This window comes from Mobula hypostoma, chromosome 7 (assembly GCF_963921235.1).
Source record: "Mobula hypostoma chromosome 7, sMobHyp1.1, whole genome shotgun sequence".
Lineage (NCBI taxonomy): Eukaryota > Metazoa > Chordata > Chondrichthyes > Myliobatiformes > Myliobatidae > Mobula > Mobula hypostoma.
The window spans coordinates 83,286,633-83,307,234 of record NC_086103.1 but is presented as its reverse complement, the minus strand read 5'-3'; the positions used below and the strand labels follow the sequence as shown (position 1 = coordinate 83,307,234).

Here is a 20,602-nt window from a genome sequence, read left to right as displayed (position 1 = left end):
CTCTCTTTTGCTCTTTATATTTCTGAGAAAAAACCTTTGGTATCCTGTTTTATATTATTGACTGGCTTACCTTCATATTTCATTTTTTCTCTGCTGATGACTATTTAGTTGCCTTCTGTTGATTTTTAAAAGCTTCCCATCCTCTAACTTCCCATTAATTTTTGCTATAATTATATGCCTCTCTTTTGCTTTTATGCTGTCTTTGACTTCCCTTATCAGCCATGGTTGCCTCGTGCTCCCTTTAGATCACTTTTTCATCTTTGAGATGAACAGTATTTATACTATGCCTTCCAAATTGCCCCCAGTAACTCCTGCTATAGTTGCTTTGTATTGCTGGAGTTACTGGGGGCAATTTGGAAGCTATAGTATAGATACTGTATCTTCTAGTGTCCCTCTTCAAGCAATTTTGGCCAGCTCCTCTCTCGTGCCTCTGTAATTCCCTTTACTCCACTCTAATACAGAAATCTGACTTTATGTTCTCCCTCTCAAACTGCAGGGTGAATTCTATCTTGCTATGATCACTGCCTCCTAAACTCCATAATCAAATTTGGTTGAGTACACAACACCTAATCCAGGATTGCCTTTCCCCTAGTAGGCTCAACTAAAAGCTGTCGTAAAAAGCCAGGTTGTAGGCGTTCTATAAATTCCCTCTCTTGGGATCCATCACCAACCTGATTTTCTGAATCTAGTTGCATATTGAAATCATCCATGACTGTCATGACATGCCTTTTCTATCTCCTGTTGTAATCTGTATCCCACATCCTGGCTACTTTTCAGAGGCCTGTATATAACTCCTATCAGGATCTTTTAACTTTTGGTGTTTCTCAACTCTACCCACGAAGATTCTGCATTTTCCGATCCCATGTCATCCCTTTATGAGGATTTGACTTGAATATTTTCTGACAAAGCCTCCCTACTCCCTCCACCTACTTGTCTATCCTTTTGATAAAATATGTGTGCTTGCATGTTAAGCTTTCAACTATGATCTTCTTTCAACCGTGACTCAGTGATGCCCACAGCGTCACATCTGCCAATTTCTAGCTGCACGACAAGATCATCTACCTTTTTCTGTATACTATATGCATTGAAGTATAACTCCTTCAGTTCTGTATTCATCACCTTTTTCAATTTTGCCCACATGTTACACTTCAATTCATCCCACTGACTGCAATTTTGCCCTATTATCTGCCTGTCCTTCCTCACAGTCTTGCTAAATATTGCTTCTCCTTGTATTCCAACTGCCCCATCCTCCAGTTCCCATCCCCCTGGCAAATTAGTTTAAACCCTCCCCAGCAGCTCCTGGAAAGCTGTCTGCAAGGATATTGGTCCCCTTTGGTTTCATGTGTAATCTATCGTTTTTGTACAGGTCATACCTTCCCCATAAGAGATCCTACTGGATGATAAATTTGAAATGCTATCCCCTGCACTAATTCCTCAGCGATCCATTCATCTGCTAAATCATCCTATTCTTACCCTCACTGGCACGTGTTGCATGCAGCAATCCAGAGATTACTATGTGGAGGTCCTGCTTTTTGTCTCTCTACCTAACTCCCTAAAATCTGCTGCGCAGGTTGATTGTGTGGTTAAGAAGGCATATGATGTATTGGCCTTTATCAACCGTGGGATTGAGTTCAAGAGTTGAGAGGTAATGTTATACCTATATAGGACCCTGGTCCGACCCCACTTGGAGTACTGTGCTCAGTTCTGGTCACCTCAGGAAGGATGTGAAAACTATAGAAAGGGTGCAGAGGAGATTTACGAGGACATTGCCTGGATTGGGGAGCATGCCTTATGAGAATAGGTTGAGTCAACTTGGCCTTTTCTCCTTGGAGCGACAGAGGATGACAGGTGACTTGATAGAGGTGTATAAGATAATGAGAGGCATTGATCATGTGGACAGTCAGAGGTTTTTTTCCCCAAGACTGAAATGGCTAACACAAGAGGACACAGTTTCAAGGTGCTTGGAAGTAGGTGCAGAGGAGATATCATGGGTAAGTTTTTTATGCAGAGAGTGGTGAGTGCGTGGAATGGGTTGCCGGCAACGGTGGTGGAGGTGGATACAACAGGGTCTTTTAAGAGAAGCTTGGATAGGTACATGGAGCTTTGAAAAATAGAGGGCTATGGGTAAGCATAGTCATTTCTAAAGTAAGCACATGTTTGGCACAGCATTGTGGGCTGAAGGGCCTGTATTGTGCCGTAGGGTTTTAGCGTTTCTATGTTTCTATTTCTCTTCAGGTCCTTCTCCCTTTTCCTACCTATGTTGCTGGTACAAATGTGACCACAACCTTGAGCTGCTCACCTGATCCAAGTTATCCCTGAACCTGCCACCTAGGAGGAAAGATACCATCCAGCTGTCTCTTTCACATCCACAAAATCTCCTGTTTTCTCTTCTAATGATGGAATCCCCTGTCACTGCTGTACTCTTCTTCTCCCTACATCCCTTATGAGCCACAGACCCAGTCTCAGTGCCAGAGACCCCGTTGCTGCGCCACCCCCTCAGTAGGTTACCGCCCCCACCCCCCAGAAGTAGCTGAAGTGATATACTTATTATTGTGGGGAATGACCACAGGGGTACTCTGCACTGACTGCCTAATCCCTTTCCCTCTCCTGACAGTCACCTAGGTACCTGCATGCTGCAGCCTCGGGGTGACTACCTCCCTGCAGCTCCTATCTATCAATCTTCATTACCCCATATGAGTCGAAGGTCATTGAGCTTCAACTCCAGTTCCCAGACTGTCTATAGGGAATTGCAGGTCAGTTCACTTCATGCAGCTGCATTGATCAAGGGGACTGTAGGTCTCCCAAAGTTTCCAGATCTCACACAAAGAACATACCACTAACCCTGAACCCATTCTAACTACACTAGCTATGTACTAATAGACGTAAAAAGAAAAAAATACTTACCTGAAGCTTACATAGAACCTTTGCTGTACTTGCCCAAGCCTGTTCTTGCTAAAGCCTGTTGAGCCAAAGCCTCCTGCTCTAACAATAGCCCACTCCAACAATGGCCACTCCATTTACACCTCCCTTCTTTTTATTGACACAAATTTTGACTCACTCGTGATGAGACATGTTCTATTCAAGTTGCAATGTTGTCTCTCTCTCACTCAGTACTTCAAATTATTGTCCCTTGAATATGGTTAGTCAGTGGTGTTAAGATTCTTAAATGTTTTTGGAATCACATTCATTCAGGCAAGTGGAGAGTATTCCGTCATGCTCCAGCTTGTTCCTTGTAGAAAGTCTTTGGGGTATCAATGGTGAGTCAGTCTCTGCAATATAGTCTGATTGTGTTTGTTATATTAGTTTTGATGTTGCTAATCCAGTTAGGTTTCTGGTTCATGGTTAGCTGCAATGTTGACAGTGGGATCTCAGTAGCAGTAATATGAAGGAAATTGGTTAGATTTTCTCTTGTTAGATTCAGTCATTGATATGTTTTTTTGAATGCTGCTTGTTACATATCACCCTTTGCCTAAACATTTACTAGGTTTTGCAGGAGGAAGTCGTGAACCGCTTTATTTTCTCAGGAAATGAGAATAATAAATTGAACATTGTACAATCATCAGTGAACAAACCAATATATCAATTTTCTCCAAGTCTCATCTTTTTCCCAGTCAATGCACTTTTATTCTTATCAAATGTGTATTTCTGAAAGTTCTATCTAAATTTGCTTCCATCACATGATCTAATAGTTCAATGAAGATCATAACCTTCTCTGTAAAACATCTCGTGATATCTTCTTATTCCAGTAATTTTAAACAGCACCCTTAGTTATGTACCCACCTGTCAATGGAAATAATTTCTCCCCAATGCCTCTCAACAACTCTACTAATACTCTCAGTTCAACCTTCTCTGTTTTGCATCAGTGTATCTTCTCACCTGACACGGCTGGGGCCCCTCATGCCCAATATCACTGAATGATTCTCCTCATCCAGACCCTACATTCCTCCTTAAAGTGAGATGCCTGGCATTTGATGTAGAGCTTCATTTAAAAACTACCTAATGGTTTTAAAGCAACACACATAAAAATTGCTGGTGAATTCAGCAGGCCAAGCAGCATCTATAGGAAGAGGTACAGTCAACGTTTTGGGCTGAGACCCATTGTCAGGACGTAATGGCTTTAAAAGTTGTAGCTTAACTACAGAAGATGCAGCTTTACAAAAAGGAACAGCTTGACAATATTTCCCTCTTTTGTGCCATAATTTCTTATTTTACATTTGACAGTGGTGATATTTTTGATGGAGGACTTGAGCTGGAATCTCTAGTGAGTGGATAATTGCTCTCTGTGCTCCTCACTTGATTATCATTTGCCTTTTAATAGGCAAAGCACAAAGAAGCTTAAGAAGTTACAGTCCATCTATCTTTAATATACAAGAGAGTGTGACTTTAAAGCTTGTGATGGTTAAATGCTGACACATTTCATACAAAAATTTAAAATGCAAACAGTTACAAAAAGTTACACTCAGTGGCTACTTTATTAGCTAACTCCTGCACCTTACAGTGGCCACAGAGTACAGCGTGTACGTGTGTGGTCTTCATTGCTGTAGCCCATTCACTTCAAGATTTGAAGTGTTGTGCATTCAGAAACGCTCATCTGCACACCAACATTGTAACATGTGATTAGTTGAGTTATTGTTGCCTTTTTGTTAACTTGAACCAGCATGGCCATTCTTCTCTGACCTCTCTCATTAAGCAAGACATTTTTGCCCACAGAATTACCACTTACTGAATTTTTTTTTTTTGTTTTTCACACTATTCTCTGTAAACGCTAGAGACCGTTGTGCATGAAAATTCCAGGATATTAGCAGTTTCTGAGATACTCAAACCACCCTGTCTGGCACCAACAATCGTTCCACAGTCAAAGTAATTTAGATCACATTTCTTCCTCATTCCAAAGTTTGGTCTGAACAACAACTGAACCTCTTGGCCACATCTGCATGCTTCTATGCATTTAGTTGCTGCCATGTGATTGGCTGTTTAGATATTTGTATTAATGAGCAGCTTACAGATGTACCTAATGAATTCTGAATAAACAGAAAAGTCTGGTGATTGTGTACTCATGAGCACACAAGTAATTAGTCTGAAGACAATAACAAAATCCATGCAGTTTTGAACTTGGATCTTTGAATACTTGGAATTGTTTGGAAGCCCATCCAACCTCATTATGGCAAGTAGGTAGAAGTTGTTTGGGTTGGGCTGGATTTGGGCTCAAAAAATTGGTTTTGAGGTTTGGATTAACCCACTCATCCATTCTTCAGATGTCTGTAGGTAGTTTTCGGATGCTCAAAATTTCTGAGAGTTACAGAAAACTGAACCTTGAGTATCCCCTCACATTCACAGTCTGACTTCAAGACACAGATCAGAATTGATTGTCCAATGCTGAATAAATTTAAAAAATGCTAGTATTTAGATCTTTAATCAATCTCAAAAGTATTAATTTAAGAACACACAGTGTCATATTCAGCACAAAGACTTTTATTTCTGCGTTTACTTGATTTCCTGACACTAAAACAGTAAATTAAACACAAGACAATCAGTCATCTGAGCCTATTTATCTTGTTAAAAATAACCTTGGCTTTGTAACCTCATCTCCAGTTATTTTCAGTTTCATCAAGGGAAGAGTGTTGAGCAATTGAAGAACATTTATTTTCTTTTAAGGATGTGTTGCTCTTATTATAGACCCCTTTTGTACTTGAGTCTGAAACTCAAACACACTGACCTACTTCTCCAGCCTAGGATTACCATTCATTTCAACCCTCCTCTTTGACATGGTTCACATCAGGCAAGCAGTGAAGCTGAAAGCCAGTTATATACTGTGGTGCTGCATCCATTGGGAATTGGACTGAGATGGTTTGAATTGATGTAATTTTTTTTAGTAATTGTCAAGTGGGCTGTTGAATAACAAAATGAGACCTTCACTTCATTTTAACTGTTAGCGTTACAAATTGTATTCTCAAAATGGGTTATTTCATATAACAAAGGTTTTTGTGATAGTTTAGTTACTCAGTATTGGGATTGTAACCCTTGTTTTTTTATATAGAGTCCTAGAGCTCTACAGTACAGAAAAAGCTCCTTTAGTCTACCATGTCCTTGCCAACATTTTGCCAATGCATACCGTTCCTAATTTTCCTGCCTTAGAGCTGTAACGTGTGAGTGTGTCTGAGTCTGCCACCTCTGCTGGTAGCACATTCCAAATATTAATCATTGCGAAAAAAAATTTCCTCAGATCCTGCTTAAGTCTCTATCCGTTCACCTTTAACAGATGTCTTTTTGTTTTTAAGACCTTACCAGGGAATAGACATTCTGTCCATCTTCTCTATGTCTCTCATAATATTATACACTTCATCAGTTCAACCCCCAGCCTTCTTTGCAGCAAGAAAAAAAAAATTCTCTTCCTTCAACTGAAGTCCTCTGATCCAGGCAACTCTTGAGTTTCAGTAGACTGTTGTCTGGATACTGTACCAGGATTGGAGGACTTCAGCTCTTCAGTTCTTCCTTGTTCTCCATTTGCAACCTAAAGATGTGAGTGTGTTTATGGAACACCATCTAGTTCAATCCAATACATAGATGTCACTCAAAGATGTTGGTTCAAGAACAGTAATCTTGCATGCAAATATATCAAAACAGGGTCATTAGAACAGAAATTATCAAAGTGCATTAAGTAACAGATAATCTAATTTTGTGTTGGTTGCAGATGAACATTAGGCAGTACATTGCAGGAAATTCCTTTTCTTCCTTAAATTATGCCAAAGCATTCAGTCCATGCATATCTGAGAGGGCTTAATACCTTGGTTCAATGTTTTGTGAAGTTAAAATGCACCCATGTATCTAGCCCTTGCATTCTCTGGATGTCCGGAAGTGCTTTACACCTTATGAAATAGCTTTGATGGAGTGACACTGGAGGAACTTGGGAAATACAGCAACCATTTTTCCATAGGAAATGGAAAGTGGAATATGAGAATGGTAAAGTCATTTGTGTTCAGTAATATTGCTTTATGACTCTATCTTGGCCACAACTCTCAGATCCTAGGATTCTAGAATTCTGTGTGGACTCATTAAAAAATACTTGTGAACTTCACACCCATTTTAGAGTGGATTCTTTCAGTAGTCACCAGACAGTCAGTTGAGATTTATATACTAAGGCTTTTGGAATGGAACCTATATCATGGATCAGTGATGAGGTGTTACTAGCTGCACCACAGTTGATGCTTACATAAAAGCTAACTCATCCGGTGACTCCCTTACTACTGCACTGAAGTGCCAGCATAGAAGACTAATCAATTGGATGAGAATCCCAGGAACTGGAGGAGGAGTAGAAAATTGGAAGGAGGAAATGGTACTCTTGAATTTTTCATGTCCCTTTAATGTTCAACAGTAATTTCTTTGTATTTCACTGTTTCACCCTGAACTGCCGTACAGAGTAAAAGTACGGCAGTTTGGGGTCTGAATGATTTACGCTGCCATCCTTAACCTTCAGTGTTTCCCCAACCACAGTGTAATTGTAAAGATCCATCGTACATTTCTCATAATAGCAAGTTCTTGTAGTTCCGATTTTAATGCTTCTTTAGTCAATGGTGTGGAAAGAAAGATCTTGCACCTGTATGGTACCTTTCACCACTTCCATTCAAAATCAATATACTCCTGATGCTGAAAATCTGAAATTAAAGCAGGACATGCTGAAAATACTCGGCAAGTCAGGCGACACCTAGAACACAGGCACACAGATGTTGCTTGATCCAGAGGTTCTTTTCGGCTTTTAATGTTTCTCAATCTTAAGATCTCACAAGACAGTTTGTGAAGTACTTTTTGAAATAGCACTGTTTTAATTTAGAGAATGTGGCAGCCAACTTTTACAGGAGTGCTTAAAAACAGCTGTGACATTGGCACCAGATCATTTAATAACTCTTGGGTCATTATGAGTCAGGGAATTAGGATGACTCTCTCACTCCTTTTGGACATACCATGGTATCATTCATATCCAGCTATGCAAACAGACAGGGCCTGTTTGATATTTCAACATAAGGATGACAGCTCTTATGGTGTGCGCTCTCTTAGTTCAGCTCAGTAGTGTCAACTTGGATTATGCACTCAATTCCCGGGTATGGAGCCCAAACTTTCATCCTCACAAATATCAGTCAAATGAACAGATTAGGAAAGAAACATTTCATGGGATGTATCCATCAAATCTCTCTGTTCGTATATCATTCATTGTACTGTGAACTGAGCAAGCATGTAAGGAGGCAGCTGAGAGTTGCCTAAGCTCCTGAAGTCTTTCTCTAAATTTCTCAACTTCTGTCTCCATCTTTATGATACCCTTTAAAAACCTTCCTCCTTGAAGAAGTTTACTGAGACCTCCAATATCTCCTTAGGTGGTTACCAAGATGACTAATAGCAAACCTGTGGAGTGGCATGGGATATACAGTGCCTTGTAAAGGTATTCAGTCTCCAACCCTTTGTTCACATAATTGTTCCTATACATCCAGGGATTTTAATCAATTTTACTGAGAATTTTATGTGTATATCACATGCTCCTTTTTTCACAGCTGAGCCTTAAAAAACCAAGGAAAATTGTAAAGCATGAAACACTAAAAATTCAGAAACTGCAATGTTGGAAGTTCAGAAGTATTCATTCCCCTTTCCTCGGGACTTAGTTCAACCACCTCTCACAGCTATTACAGCCAGTAGTCTTTTTGGATAAGTCTCTACTAGCTTTGCACAATGTGATGGAGCAAGATTTGTCCATCCCTCCTTGCAAAATGTTCAAGCTGGTTAAGGTTTGGACTCTGACTAGGCCACTCAAGAACATCAATTTTCTTCATCTGAGGCCACTCCATGGCTGCTGTGGCAGTGTGCTTTGGGTTATTGTCTTGCTGAAAGACAGATTTCCTCCCCAGTTTAAGCTTTGTAACAGAAGCTAGCAGGTTTTTATCCAGGATCTCTTTGTATTTAGTAGAATTCATCTTTCCATCAATCCTGACCAGATTTCCAGTCCCTGCTGCAGAAAAGCATCCCTATAGCATAATGCTACCTCCACCATGCTTTACAGTAGGGATGGTGTTACCTGGCTGATGTGCAGTATTAGATTTATGCCACATATACCGCTAAACAAATCATATCCTTCCCCATAAACATTTTGCAAAGTTTCACTCAGAAGATACTGTAAAGATGTGGAATAAGGTTTTGTGGTTGGATAAGACTAAAGTGGAACTATTTGGTCTCAACACAAAGCGATAAGTCTGGCATAAATCAAATAGCACTTATCCGCCAGGTAGCACCATCCCAACTGTAAAGTATGGTGGAGGTAGCATCATACTAAGGCGATGTTTTTCAGCAGCAGGGACTGGAAACCTGACATGCAGTATCATGTGGTTGTAATACTCACTTATGTTAACAAAGAGTTGGCAGCTGAATACCTTTACAAGGTACTAAATAACTACATTAAAAGCATTATGTAAATGAAAGCTGTTGCAAAGAAACAAGAGAAAATAGTAATAAATGAGTGAACTGCTATACCTGTAGATGATACAGGCGGTGTTCTGACAAGTGCTGCAGTTACTGAGGTCCTGGCCAGTCCGATAGAAGTTCCTCCTTTAATGTAAAGATGATCAGTGTAAATAAAGGAAAACAGAATCTCACACCAACTGATTGCACTGGAGTGGGCAGTAATGGAATGTGGAAACAGGTGAATCATTCAGTCAACACATCTGCTCACAAACATCTGTTTGAAATTGTCATGGTCCCATTCCAGGAATATTTAAAACTTTTTATCTCTTGAACATCTTTTAATCCATTAAACTCATTATGATTTGAAGCATTATGGAGAGAGATAAAAATTTGCTATTTGTCAGGGAGTTCATAAGAAATAAAAGAAACATATATATTCTATACATACACTGTGTTTTGTGTGTGTGTGTGGGGGGGGAGGTGGGGAGGTCAAACATATTTCTGGCAATATCCTTTGCCACATCCTTGCTGATGAAGCACATCTCCATGGCATGATGCTACCTCCACCATGCTTTACAGTAGGGATGGTGTTACCTGGCTGATGCGCAGTATAGCCATAGGCTGGCATGGTAGTGCAGTGGTTAGCACAATGCTTTACCACACAGGTGACGCAGGTTCAATTCCTGCCGCTGCCTGTAAGGTGTTTGTGTGTTCTCCCCATGACTGTGTTGGTTTCCTCCGGGTGCTCTGGTTTCCTCCCACTGTCCAAAGACTTACTAGTTGGTAGGGTAATTGGTCATTGCAAATTGTCACATGATTAGGCTAGGATTAAACTGGGGGGTAGCTGGGTGGTGTGACTCAAAGAGCCTACTCTGTGCTGTATCTCAATAAATAAATAAATGCACATCATAGTGAGAGCAGGAGAAGAGAAATCGAGAGAATGTGCTCAGAAAACTAATATCAGCTTGGGATGGAAATGATGTTAATTCCTGTCTCAATAATATTCGGGTGATAATGACATTAATTATTTTTGTATATGTGATTTACCTTATATACTCATCCTCCATTTTCTATATTTTATTGGATAAAATATTCATCTTTATCAGGAGGTTTTGCTATAGTTTTGACCTCTGTCAGACTGGTCAGACAGTCTTTGTTATTCAGTAAATAGAAAAGTTGCTGTAATATGCAGTTAGAATAAACTCTGACCATTTAGTAATTAGACCAATTGCTGCAGAACGCTGTTCAAATGCAAGATTTGGTGAGTAAATAAATTCATTGGTTGACATGCCGGTGTCTGTAGATACAGTCATAAATGTGACCTATGCTGTAATGAGGTCAAAAAGGACATTCAATGATAATGAACCTGGAGATGATTACATATTCAGGTAGCAAGTTCAACAATGGAAGCAGAGTGTCTGACAATAGATTTGAATAAACATTGAGAGTCCTCAGGAAAGAAAACAACAGACTAATTTATTGGCAGCTTATTGAATATTGAATTCAGTAGCAAAGCAACGTGCTTCAAGGGACTGGGCAAAATAGGAAAACAAATCAGAGTACAGGGCATATTGGTTAGAGCTCAAGGCAGAGAGGGTGAGAATGTTGGCAGAGAATAGTTTTTTTAAAAAAGAAGAGTAAATACCACATTCTTAATTGTTGATGAGTAGCCAAAATGTGTGCAAGAAGAGACAAAGATTAATTATGGGTCATGGGAGAACGGCAGAGTTTAAGTGATAATCTGAGGAGAGGAACTGCCTGTGTCTGAGTTGGTGACATCTTGGCATCTCTTGTGTCTCCAGACAGCACACAGAAACTGTGGAGGGTCAATACTGTGCAAAAGACCAATGTCAACCCGATATTTGATAGAATGCATTCATACCTAGTATGTCCCTGAGGGATAAAGCACTGAAAGAGGCCCTTTAGTGCTTCAAAGCCATGCTAACCATCAACCACCAATTTACACTGATCCTACAATCCTCCTCCTCCCCTTCTTGACTTGATCAGCCTGTCATCCTTCACTCTCTCTCCCTGCCAGTCTACCAATCATCTTTGACCACTGTCTCACTTTTCATCTTTACACCAGGTAAAGGCTCTTAGATATGACTCTCTTAGATAAGCACATGGATGAATGAAAAATGGAGGTCTATGTGGGAGAGAAGGATTAAATTGATCATAGAGTAGGTTAAAAGATCAACACAGCATTGTAGCCCGAAGGGCCTTTATGGTGCTGTACTGTTCAATGTTCTATGTTCTTATCCTTCATCTTCACTCAGTCCTGATGCAGAGCTTTGACCCAAAGTGTCAACAGTTTCTTTCTCCTCACAGATGCTGCACAATTTACTAAGTTCCTCTAGCAGTTAACGATGTTAATCATACTCAGTATCTCAATTCTCCCCAAATTCCCATCAAATCTCCACAGGTTCTGCTATTCACCCACATACCAGAGATGATATTACCTGGCCAGTTAACCTTTAACCCACATGCCTTTAGAAAGAGTCACGCTCAATGATTCACAAACAGCTCCTTCTCCTCTATCATCGGATTTCTGAATTGTCTGTGAACCCATGTTATTCCTTTTTTCACTCTTTACTTATTTTTGTAATTTATGATAATTTTGAGTCTTTGCGCTGCACTGCTGCTGCAAAACAACAGATTTCTTGTCACCCAAGTCAGTGATATTCAGCCTGATTCCGATTCTGATGTGGGAGGAAATGCATGCTGTCACAGGAAGAACAAGCAAACTCCACAGAGGCAGCAAATGATCTCTGACAGTTCAATAAACCAAACCAATTTGTTCATTTAATATCATTGGGATAGTTTTCTCTGGAAGCTCCTGCAATTCATGGAGGTGATTCCACTGGTTAAAATACTGCTTCATACCTGACCAAAGTAGTCACTCAAGTACCACCCCAATACTATGTGCCTACTGCTGATCTCAAAGGCAAGACATGGTATGGCAACTGCTCTGCCCAAAACCACAAGAACTTCCAGAAATTGGTGTTTGAAAATACAGTCACACTCTTTGAAACCTGTCCCTCGCAGAATCTCTCTTTACATTTATTACAATTGTTCTACTCTTAAATCTCAGTTCAAAGACTGACAGAATTATTAACAATGTCCTCTGTAGCTGTAACATGATATTCTGCATTCTGTTTTCTTTTTCCTATATATTGTACTTATGTATGGCATAATCTTCCTGAATCTCAGTAAACTCGATAATAATGATTCAATAATAATTCACTATAGTAGGTCACAGCTTTTGTTTGCATGCCATCTAGACAGATCCAGACTGAGGTGGTACAAAAGCAAACAAAAAGAGATTGCCGTATACAATCTTACAGTTGGAGAGAAGGTGCAGGGCAAGTAGACAAACAATGGACAGAGACCATGATGGATTAGACTGACAGACTGATGGATTAGATGATGGATCATCTTTATCATGTACGAGGTCCTTTCAAGAGTGTTAGAGAAAAAGGACAGAAGCTGTCCTTGAGCCTGCTGGTATGTGTTCTCAATGTTTTACATCTTCTACCTGATGGAATGGGAGAGAGGAGAAGATGATGGTGTGGGAGGATGATGTTAGCTGTTTTCCCGAGGCTGCATGAAGAGTCAGTGGAGGGGAGTGTGGTTTTCATGATGGACTGGGTTACGTTCACAACTCTGTAATTTATTATGAAATTGGGCAGAGCAGTTGTCACACTAAGCTGGGATGTATTTGGATCAATGCTTTCTTTGGCGCCTCTCTGTAACTTAATTCACTTCATCATTTGCCAAGACCCTGTAGAAGTAGTTCAGATTTACCAGAATGATAGCAGTGATTGAAACCTTCAGTTCAGAGGAGAGAAGGAGAAACTGAAGCAGTTCTCCTTGGAGCAGAGCAGATTAAGGTGGTATTCAGCAGAGATGTCTAAATTGCCACGTTTTATTTTAGGGGGCAAGGAAGAGACAGTTTGCAGTTGGGATAGAAACCAGAGAACACAGCATTAAAGTTAATAGGAAATAAGGAGGTGAACATTTTGTGGTTGGCAGACTTTGAGAGCATTGACAGAAGATAATTTAATAATATTATATACTTCATAAAGAAATAAAAAATACAGGGCTATTGGAAAGGGCAGGGGAATGGGAAAACTTTGACTGTTCTTCAGAACTACTTTCTGTGAGACAGGATTCTATGATTAACAGGGGCCTGCCAGTCTTTGCTGATTTCAGCTGGTTCAGCTCTGATTATGAAATGAGATCCCTGGTGGCCACCAAGCTCAGCTAGCCTCAAAAACAGAAAACTCAGTCAAAGGAGGAAGCTGTCTATTGACTGCACCAATCAAAAAGCAAGGCTGTCTTGCCCAATGATCTGATTAGTATTCACCCCCTTCACAACATCAGTGACAGTGAGTTATTTTGTCTTTATCACATCTTTAATGTGGGATATCACTATGCACAATTTGGCTGCCAAGGTGCAAATATAACATTCCAAAAGTCACCTTCATTCATCTTTGGGGCATTTCAACATTGCTAATGGCACACAGTTTTTTCCCCCTAATGACGAATTGCTTGTTATTAACTTTGAGGAGCTGCTTCTTCTGATGATTAATTAGTGCAGAGATGAACTGACTAACTCACTGACAGGACTCTGGATTAATGACTATCTCTTGCCCCATTAATTCAACTACATCACACTGCTACAAGTTAACTTCCAATATCCACTACCTTCAGCAGATTGTCAACAATATGGTAAGAAATAGGCAGGCAACATCCTATAAACCTCAAGTCTGTTAAAGGGGTCCTGTTTGCTAATCTGCTAAATTGAGATTCCGTTGATTTAAAATCCTACAGTGGAGCAGCTGGATAAGGAATTGGTCTTTAAATTACTTGAGACTAGTTAGGTTGTAGATCCTCTGTATGCTCTGGGCTCCATATCATTTGATGCCATCGTCTAACAAAAACTTATTGATCTCCTTTCAAAAGCTTCAATTAACTCCCAGCGAACAGATCCTTTTAAAAGAGGATGCTCCAGAAGTTCACTGAGCGGAAAAAAATGAATGCTGCTCTAATTCATTCTTGCCTTGAAGTTAAGGTTATGGCCTTCCTTGATTACTCTCTAGACAAAAGAGTTTCCAGTGCTGATGTAAATTAATTTGCTTGACAATTTAAACATTTCAGTTTGATTAAAGCATTAGTCAGCAAGAAAACAGGTCCTTCACCCCACTAACCCGCTCTGACTATTAAACATATATCTGCACTAATCTCGAGTTATTCTCCAAACATTCTCATCAACTCCACCTGTAGTCTACCTCTTACCAATACTCTGGGAGGATTTGGAGTAGGCAATAGGCCAACAACGTTCATATCATTGGGATATGTGAGGAAATTAGCATACCCCGGGGAAACCCATGTGGTCACAGGAAGAAGATGCAAATTCCACCCAGGCTACATTGGTGGTTGCGACCGAATCTGCTGAAGCTGTGAAGCAAAACCTTTATGTTGTGCAGTAATGTGCAGACTGGTCAACAGTTAATTCCCCCAGACTTCAATAATATCTGCATGTTTTTCACAAATATTCAGTCGTGCTGTTGGTGCTGATTATATGAGTGGATGAACCTGTCATGTGATATCTGTCACTTTGCAGAGATGGCTTTGGGAGTGGGGGTGGGGAAGTGTGAGGATGATACTCCAACCAATATTTTTTTGGGTGTACAGTGCTTGGCTAAACAAATAAGTTTCCATGAAGTACGAATCTATGTTACAGTGTGAATCAAGTTTTGTTTCTGTAGCTAGTGCTTTTAGTTGAAACAGTATCTTTCATGACATGTATGGAGTCTGTGCTAAGACAGAGCAGTGGAGTTAATGATATAACATAAAGTAATGGGAGCTGCGTCTGCTTCTCATTCTTGGGGTGCGACTGTGTCTGACCCAAGTTCTTTGTGACATGAGTCAGTGAATTAATTGAAGCTCTTCCTATGGAGGCATTATGCAAGTGAAGGAAGGGGAAGTAAAAGAGAGGGGAGGGTGGAGATAAAATCGTGAAACAGATATTGCATAAGTGTATCAGAGGCCTCTCCTTCTCCAAAGATTCTCACGTACATATAGACATGACATTCAAGCATCATTTCACATTAGTGCCCTGAATATTTGGATGCACTTCACTGGAGCTTCCTCCACATGCTTGCATTAGAGGTCAGAGCTGCAGCCTCTACTTTTAGCAGTCTAACAGCCAGACAGGTACCTGAGCTTCCACCCAACTCACCCTGATTAACTGGCCACCGCTGAGATGAAATAAAGACACAAGTGCTGGAAGCACTCAGCCACATAGACAGCATCTATGGAGAGAGAAGCAGAGTCAATGTTTCAGGTCTGAGGCCATTCAATAGAACTGGGAAAGAGAGAGACATATTATTTTTAAATTGGAGATTTGGTGTCAAAGGTAAATTAAAATTAAGTTGCTCTCTCGCTTTCTCAATTCCAGTCTCGGACGTTAAACATTAACTTTATTTCTGTTTCTACAAACGCTGAGTATTTTACACACAAAGTGTAGCTAGTCAGTAGTGTTTCTGGCATTTGCTGTTTCTATTTCATATTTCCACCGTTCACAGAATTTTTTTGTTATTTTGATCAAGGAGATGGTCTGATGCATCTGTAGAATCAATAGTCAGAGGAAACAGTACGAAAGGCCCTGGCCCCAGTTTCACTCAATGTGACTATTTCACAATGGATTACACAGGGCACCAATAAAAATGTGCACTGATAATCAGCATCTATGCATCTTCCAGTCCAAAACATAGAAATCTACAGCATATTACAGGCCCTTCAACCCACAATGTTGTGCTGACCATGTAACCTACTCTGACAACTGCCAAGAATTTCCCTACCGCATAGCCCTCTATTTTTCTAAGCTCCATGTGCATATCTAAGAGTAGCTTAAAAGCCTGACCCTATCTTTCTGGGGACTCATTTTGTGGATACTGGATCTCTACCTAAACTTGAGTGGGGTGGCAATATCTGCTATAATTTGGGAATTACATGAAAGATACCACACAATCAGCCCAAATGATACGCAACAATATGCTTCACAAAAATCGTTTTTTGCTGTTGAGATTCAAGCACAATACCTGACACTTCTTTGCACAGGTTTCCAACTTCTATTAAAACAATTCACTGTTGTGTTATCGTACTCACTCCTCTTCCCAAGTTCATTGCTTGGGAAGAAGTGTGAGTGTGGTGAGTAAGAAAGTTCCTTAGTGAGGAACTTTCTTCTGAATCCTCCATTAGAACTAATGGAGTCTATCTAATATTTATCACATCTCACTTTGATCTTGCCAGATAGTAGCATTTCCTCATTATCAACAATATCAAACATTTATATGCTACAAAATGCACTATGGTTACTTAACTGGAACCACTCAGACAGCCAGATCTGTTGACCCGATCACCAAAGAGGACAAGCACAGCAGGTGCAAGAGAATAACACTTCCTGTGAGTTTGCCTCCATCCCTGACCTGAAATTATGAAGCTAATCCTTTGTCATCAGTGCATTTGAATATTGCAACTTCCCACCCATGAGCACAATTCAAATACCTTCACTGGCAGTTCAGTGAAGTGGTTCTTCAAAGGCAATTTAGGATGGGCAGGTAAAGCAGGTCAAAGTTTGGCAACACACACACACACAATGCTGGAGGAACTCAGCAGACCAGGTAGCATCTGTGGAAAAGAGTACTTGTATAGTCGATGTTTCAGGCTGAGACCCTTCATGAGTCCTGATGAAGGGTCTTGGCCCGAAATGTCGACTATACTCCTTTCTACCTGGCCTGCTGAGTTCCTCCAGCATTTTGTTTTGTGTGTGTTGCTTGGATTTCCAACGTCTGTAGATCTTCTCTTGTTTGAGATTACCAGCTGTTACCATTATAATGTATGTTGGATCTTGTTGTGCACACATTGGTGGTGAATTTATTCCATTACAACTGTGAACAAAATTCAGGCATATTTAAATGGTAGTCTATTATTTTGGAGAACACTGGCAAGATTGGTATTGGTCCAGAAATCCTCAGTGTCTCATCTTTCCTTAGACACTCTTTCTGGTAGATGGTTGACACTGAATTTTTTACAGGATCCCAGGATGACCGGGTAACACTCCATCCAATGAATTTTGTCTGTGTGCCTATTTTGCGTATAAGCTGCGCAGAGAAATGTCAGCATTGGGAATGGTGCAGTGCTGAACTCACTAATGCATACGCAATTCACAGTGTAAGCTGGAACTTTTAAATTATCTTAGTAATTTTTCTTACTTGTACTTTGGGGCATAAGGTCTGTTATATGAAACTGTTTCAGTAAAGTTCAGACATGCAAATGATGATATCATTAAAAGTATATGAAAGAGCTTAACTCTACCTCACAGCAATACAGACAGTAAGCTCACACTGACAGCAAAAACAGACAATGCTGGAAACATTCAACAGGTTAAGCAGCAATTGTAGAGAGAGACCCAGAGTTAACATTTACAGTCTGAGACTGGAAATAAGTGAAAATAACTTAGTTTTATTTTACCTCATTTACCGCATCTCCAATTTTAAAATAACATACTCTTTTTCTTCCTTTCTTTACCTCCCTGTCTCCAGCTCTATCAACATCTTTTATAAACCTACCGATTCACATGGCTATCTTGACTATACCTCTTCCCACCCTATCTCCTGTAAAAAAGCTAATCCTTTTCCTCAGTTCCTTTGTCTCTGCCACATTTGTTCCCAGGATGAGGCTTTCCCTTCAAGGACTTCAGAGATATCCTCCTCCTTCAAAGAACTGGGTTTCCCTTCCTCTACCATTGCTGCTGCCCTCACCTGCATCTCCTCCTAATGCACTCACCCCATCTTCACGCCAACTTAACAGGGATAGAGTTCCTCTTGTCCTTACCTACCATCTCTTGTGTCTCCGCACCCAGCACATCACTCCCCAAAAATACAGCCATCTTCAACGAAATCCTATCACCAAGCACATTTACTAACCCCCCCCCCACCCCCATCCCCAGCTCTCCTCTTCCTGCAGGGATCACTCCTTTGGCGATTCCCTTGCCCATTCCTCCTTCCCCACTAATCTTCCTCCTGGAAACAGAAATGTTACACCTGCCAATTCATCTCCATTCAGGGCCCAAACAGTCCTTCAGGGTGAGGCAACACTTCACCCGCAAATCTATTTGGGTTGTCTATTGTATCCAGTTTTCTCAATGCAGCCTGCTCTGTATTGATGAGACTCAATGTAAATTAGGGGGCAGTTTTGTTGAGCGCCTCCGCTCTATCTTCCAACAACGGAATTTCCTGGTGGTGAACCATTTTATTTCCTATCCCCCATTCCCATTCAGACATGTCAGTCTATGGCCTTCTCTTCTGCCAAGATGAGTCCACCCTCAGGGTGAAGGAGCAACACCTCATATTCCATCTAGGTAGCCTCCAACCTAATGGCATGAATATCAATAATTTTTTTTCTTTTTTTTCTTTTTTCTTTCCCCACTCTAGTCACTTACCTTTTTTCCTCACCTGCCTATCACTTCTCGCTGGTGCCCTTCCTTATTCCCTTTCTCCCACAGTCCACTCTCCTCTCCTATCAGATTCTGTCTTCTCTAGCCCAACACCTTTCCCACCCAGCTGGCTTCACATATCACCTTTTAGCTTGTCCTCCTTCCCATCGCTCAACCTTTTTATTCTGGTATCTTCCCCCTTCCTTTCCAGTCCCAATGGAAGGTCTCACCTGAAATGTTGACTGTTTATTCATCTTCATAAATGCTACTCGACCTGCTGAGGTCCTCCAGCAATTTGTGTGTGGTGTTTTCTTTCTTCCCCTGTTTTATCGAAAGGCTTCAGACCTGAAACATTAACTCTCCTCAGATGTTGCCTGACCAGCTGAGAGTTTTCAGAGTCTTTTTTGCTTTTGTTTCTGGAGTTGTTTTTCATCAAGCTCTGTCCTAAACTGTGTTTTCAGACTAAATATCATTACTGGTCATGTTTATAAGTAAATTTCTATTTTAAATATTCATACACCTGCCACAGTCAGATCTTTAACTCAGTGTGGAAGACAGTAAGTGAAAAAAGATAAAGTGCAGGACACATATATACTTCAATCTCCGTTTTACACACACACTCAGTGGCCACTTTTTTAGGTACACCTGTACACCTGCTCGTTAATGCAAATATCGAATCAGCCCTAATGTGGCAGAACTCAATCCATAAAAGTATGCAGACATGGTCAAGAGGTTCAGCTGTTGTTCATACCAAACATCAAAATGGGGAAGAAATGTGATCTAAGTGACTTTGACCATGGAATAATTGTTAATGCCAGACGGGGTAGTTTGAGTATCTCAGAAAGCACTGATCTGGGATTTTCATGCACAGCGGTTTCCAGAATTTACATAGAATGGTGTGAAAATAAAAAAAAAACAGCGAATGGCAGTTCTGAAGGTCAAAATGCCTTGTTAATGAAAGAGGACAAAGCAGCATGGCATGACTTGTGCAAGCTGGCAGCAAGGCGACAGTAACTCAAATAAGTACACGTTATAAAAGTAGTGTGCAGCAGAGCGTCTCTGAATGCACAACAGATTGAACCTTGAACTAGTTGGGCTATAGCGGCGGGAGCCCACGATAGACATTCAGTGACTACATTATTAACTACAGGAGCTAACTAACAAAGTGACCACTGAGTGTATAACTACTATCAATAATTTAATGCCATCATTAAACTTCTGATAAACCTGTTACACTTAATCACATGGAATCATAGAATTGTACAGTGTGGTAATAGGCCATCCAGCCTATCTTAACGACAATGACCAGTGGGTATTCTCTTGAATTAAAACCATTGCTGAATGTTTGGTCCATAGTTCTTCAATGCATAAGTGATTCAAGTGCTTAACTAAACACTTTTCAAATCCTGTTACCTTCCTGTCAGCAATAGCTTCAAATATAGGATGGGCAGCTGTGTATCAGGAAATGAATGCTTCCCACTTGGGCAGCACAAAGGTGTGGCTTGTGGGGCTGCTGCTTCACACCTCCAGTGATCCAGGGTCAATCCTAACATTGGTGGAGTCTGTGAATGGAGCTTGTGTTCTCCATGTGAATGCACATGGGTTTCCTCAGTACATTCCCACATTAAAAGGAGAGGTAGGTTTTTTCACACAGGGTGT

The 20,602-nt window shown here is 40.5% G+C and overlaps 2 protein-coding genes across 6 annotated transcripts in view; one reads left to right on the top strand and one right to left on the bottom strand.

Moving 5' to 3' along the window:
• Nucleotides 1-20,602, top strand: part of LOC134349413 (dedicator of cytokinesis protein 2-like) — a 732,270-nt gene that overhangs the window by 419,022 nt on the left and 292,646 nt on the right. The gene's annotated exons all lie outside the window — the stretch shown is intronic.
• Nucleotides 1-20,602, bottom strand: part of LOC134349414 (protein INSYN2B-like) — an 85,655-nt gene that overhangs the window by 40,911 nt on the left and 24,142 nt on the right. For 4 of the 5 annotated variants that reach the window (XR_010018664.1, XM_063053685.1, XM_063053682.1 and 1 more), the window contains exon 3: nucleotides 9,511-9,585. Coding sequence is in view for 4 of the 5 variants with exons in the window: in XM_063053685.1 (XP_062909755.1) it covers nucleotides 9,511-9,585 (75 nt within the window). In the remaining variant the exon portion in view is untranslated. Of the gene's footprint in view, nucleotides 1-6,369; nucleotides 6,512-9,510; nucleotides 9,586-20,602 lie in introns of those variants that run through there. The other variant, XM_063053684.1, reaches the window with a different exon arrangement.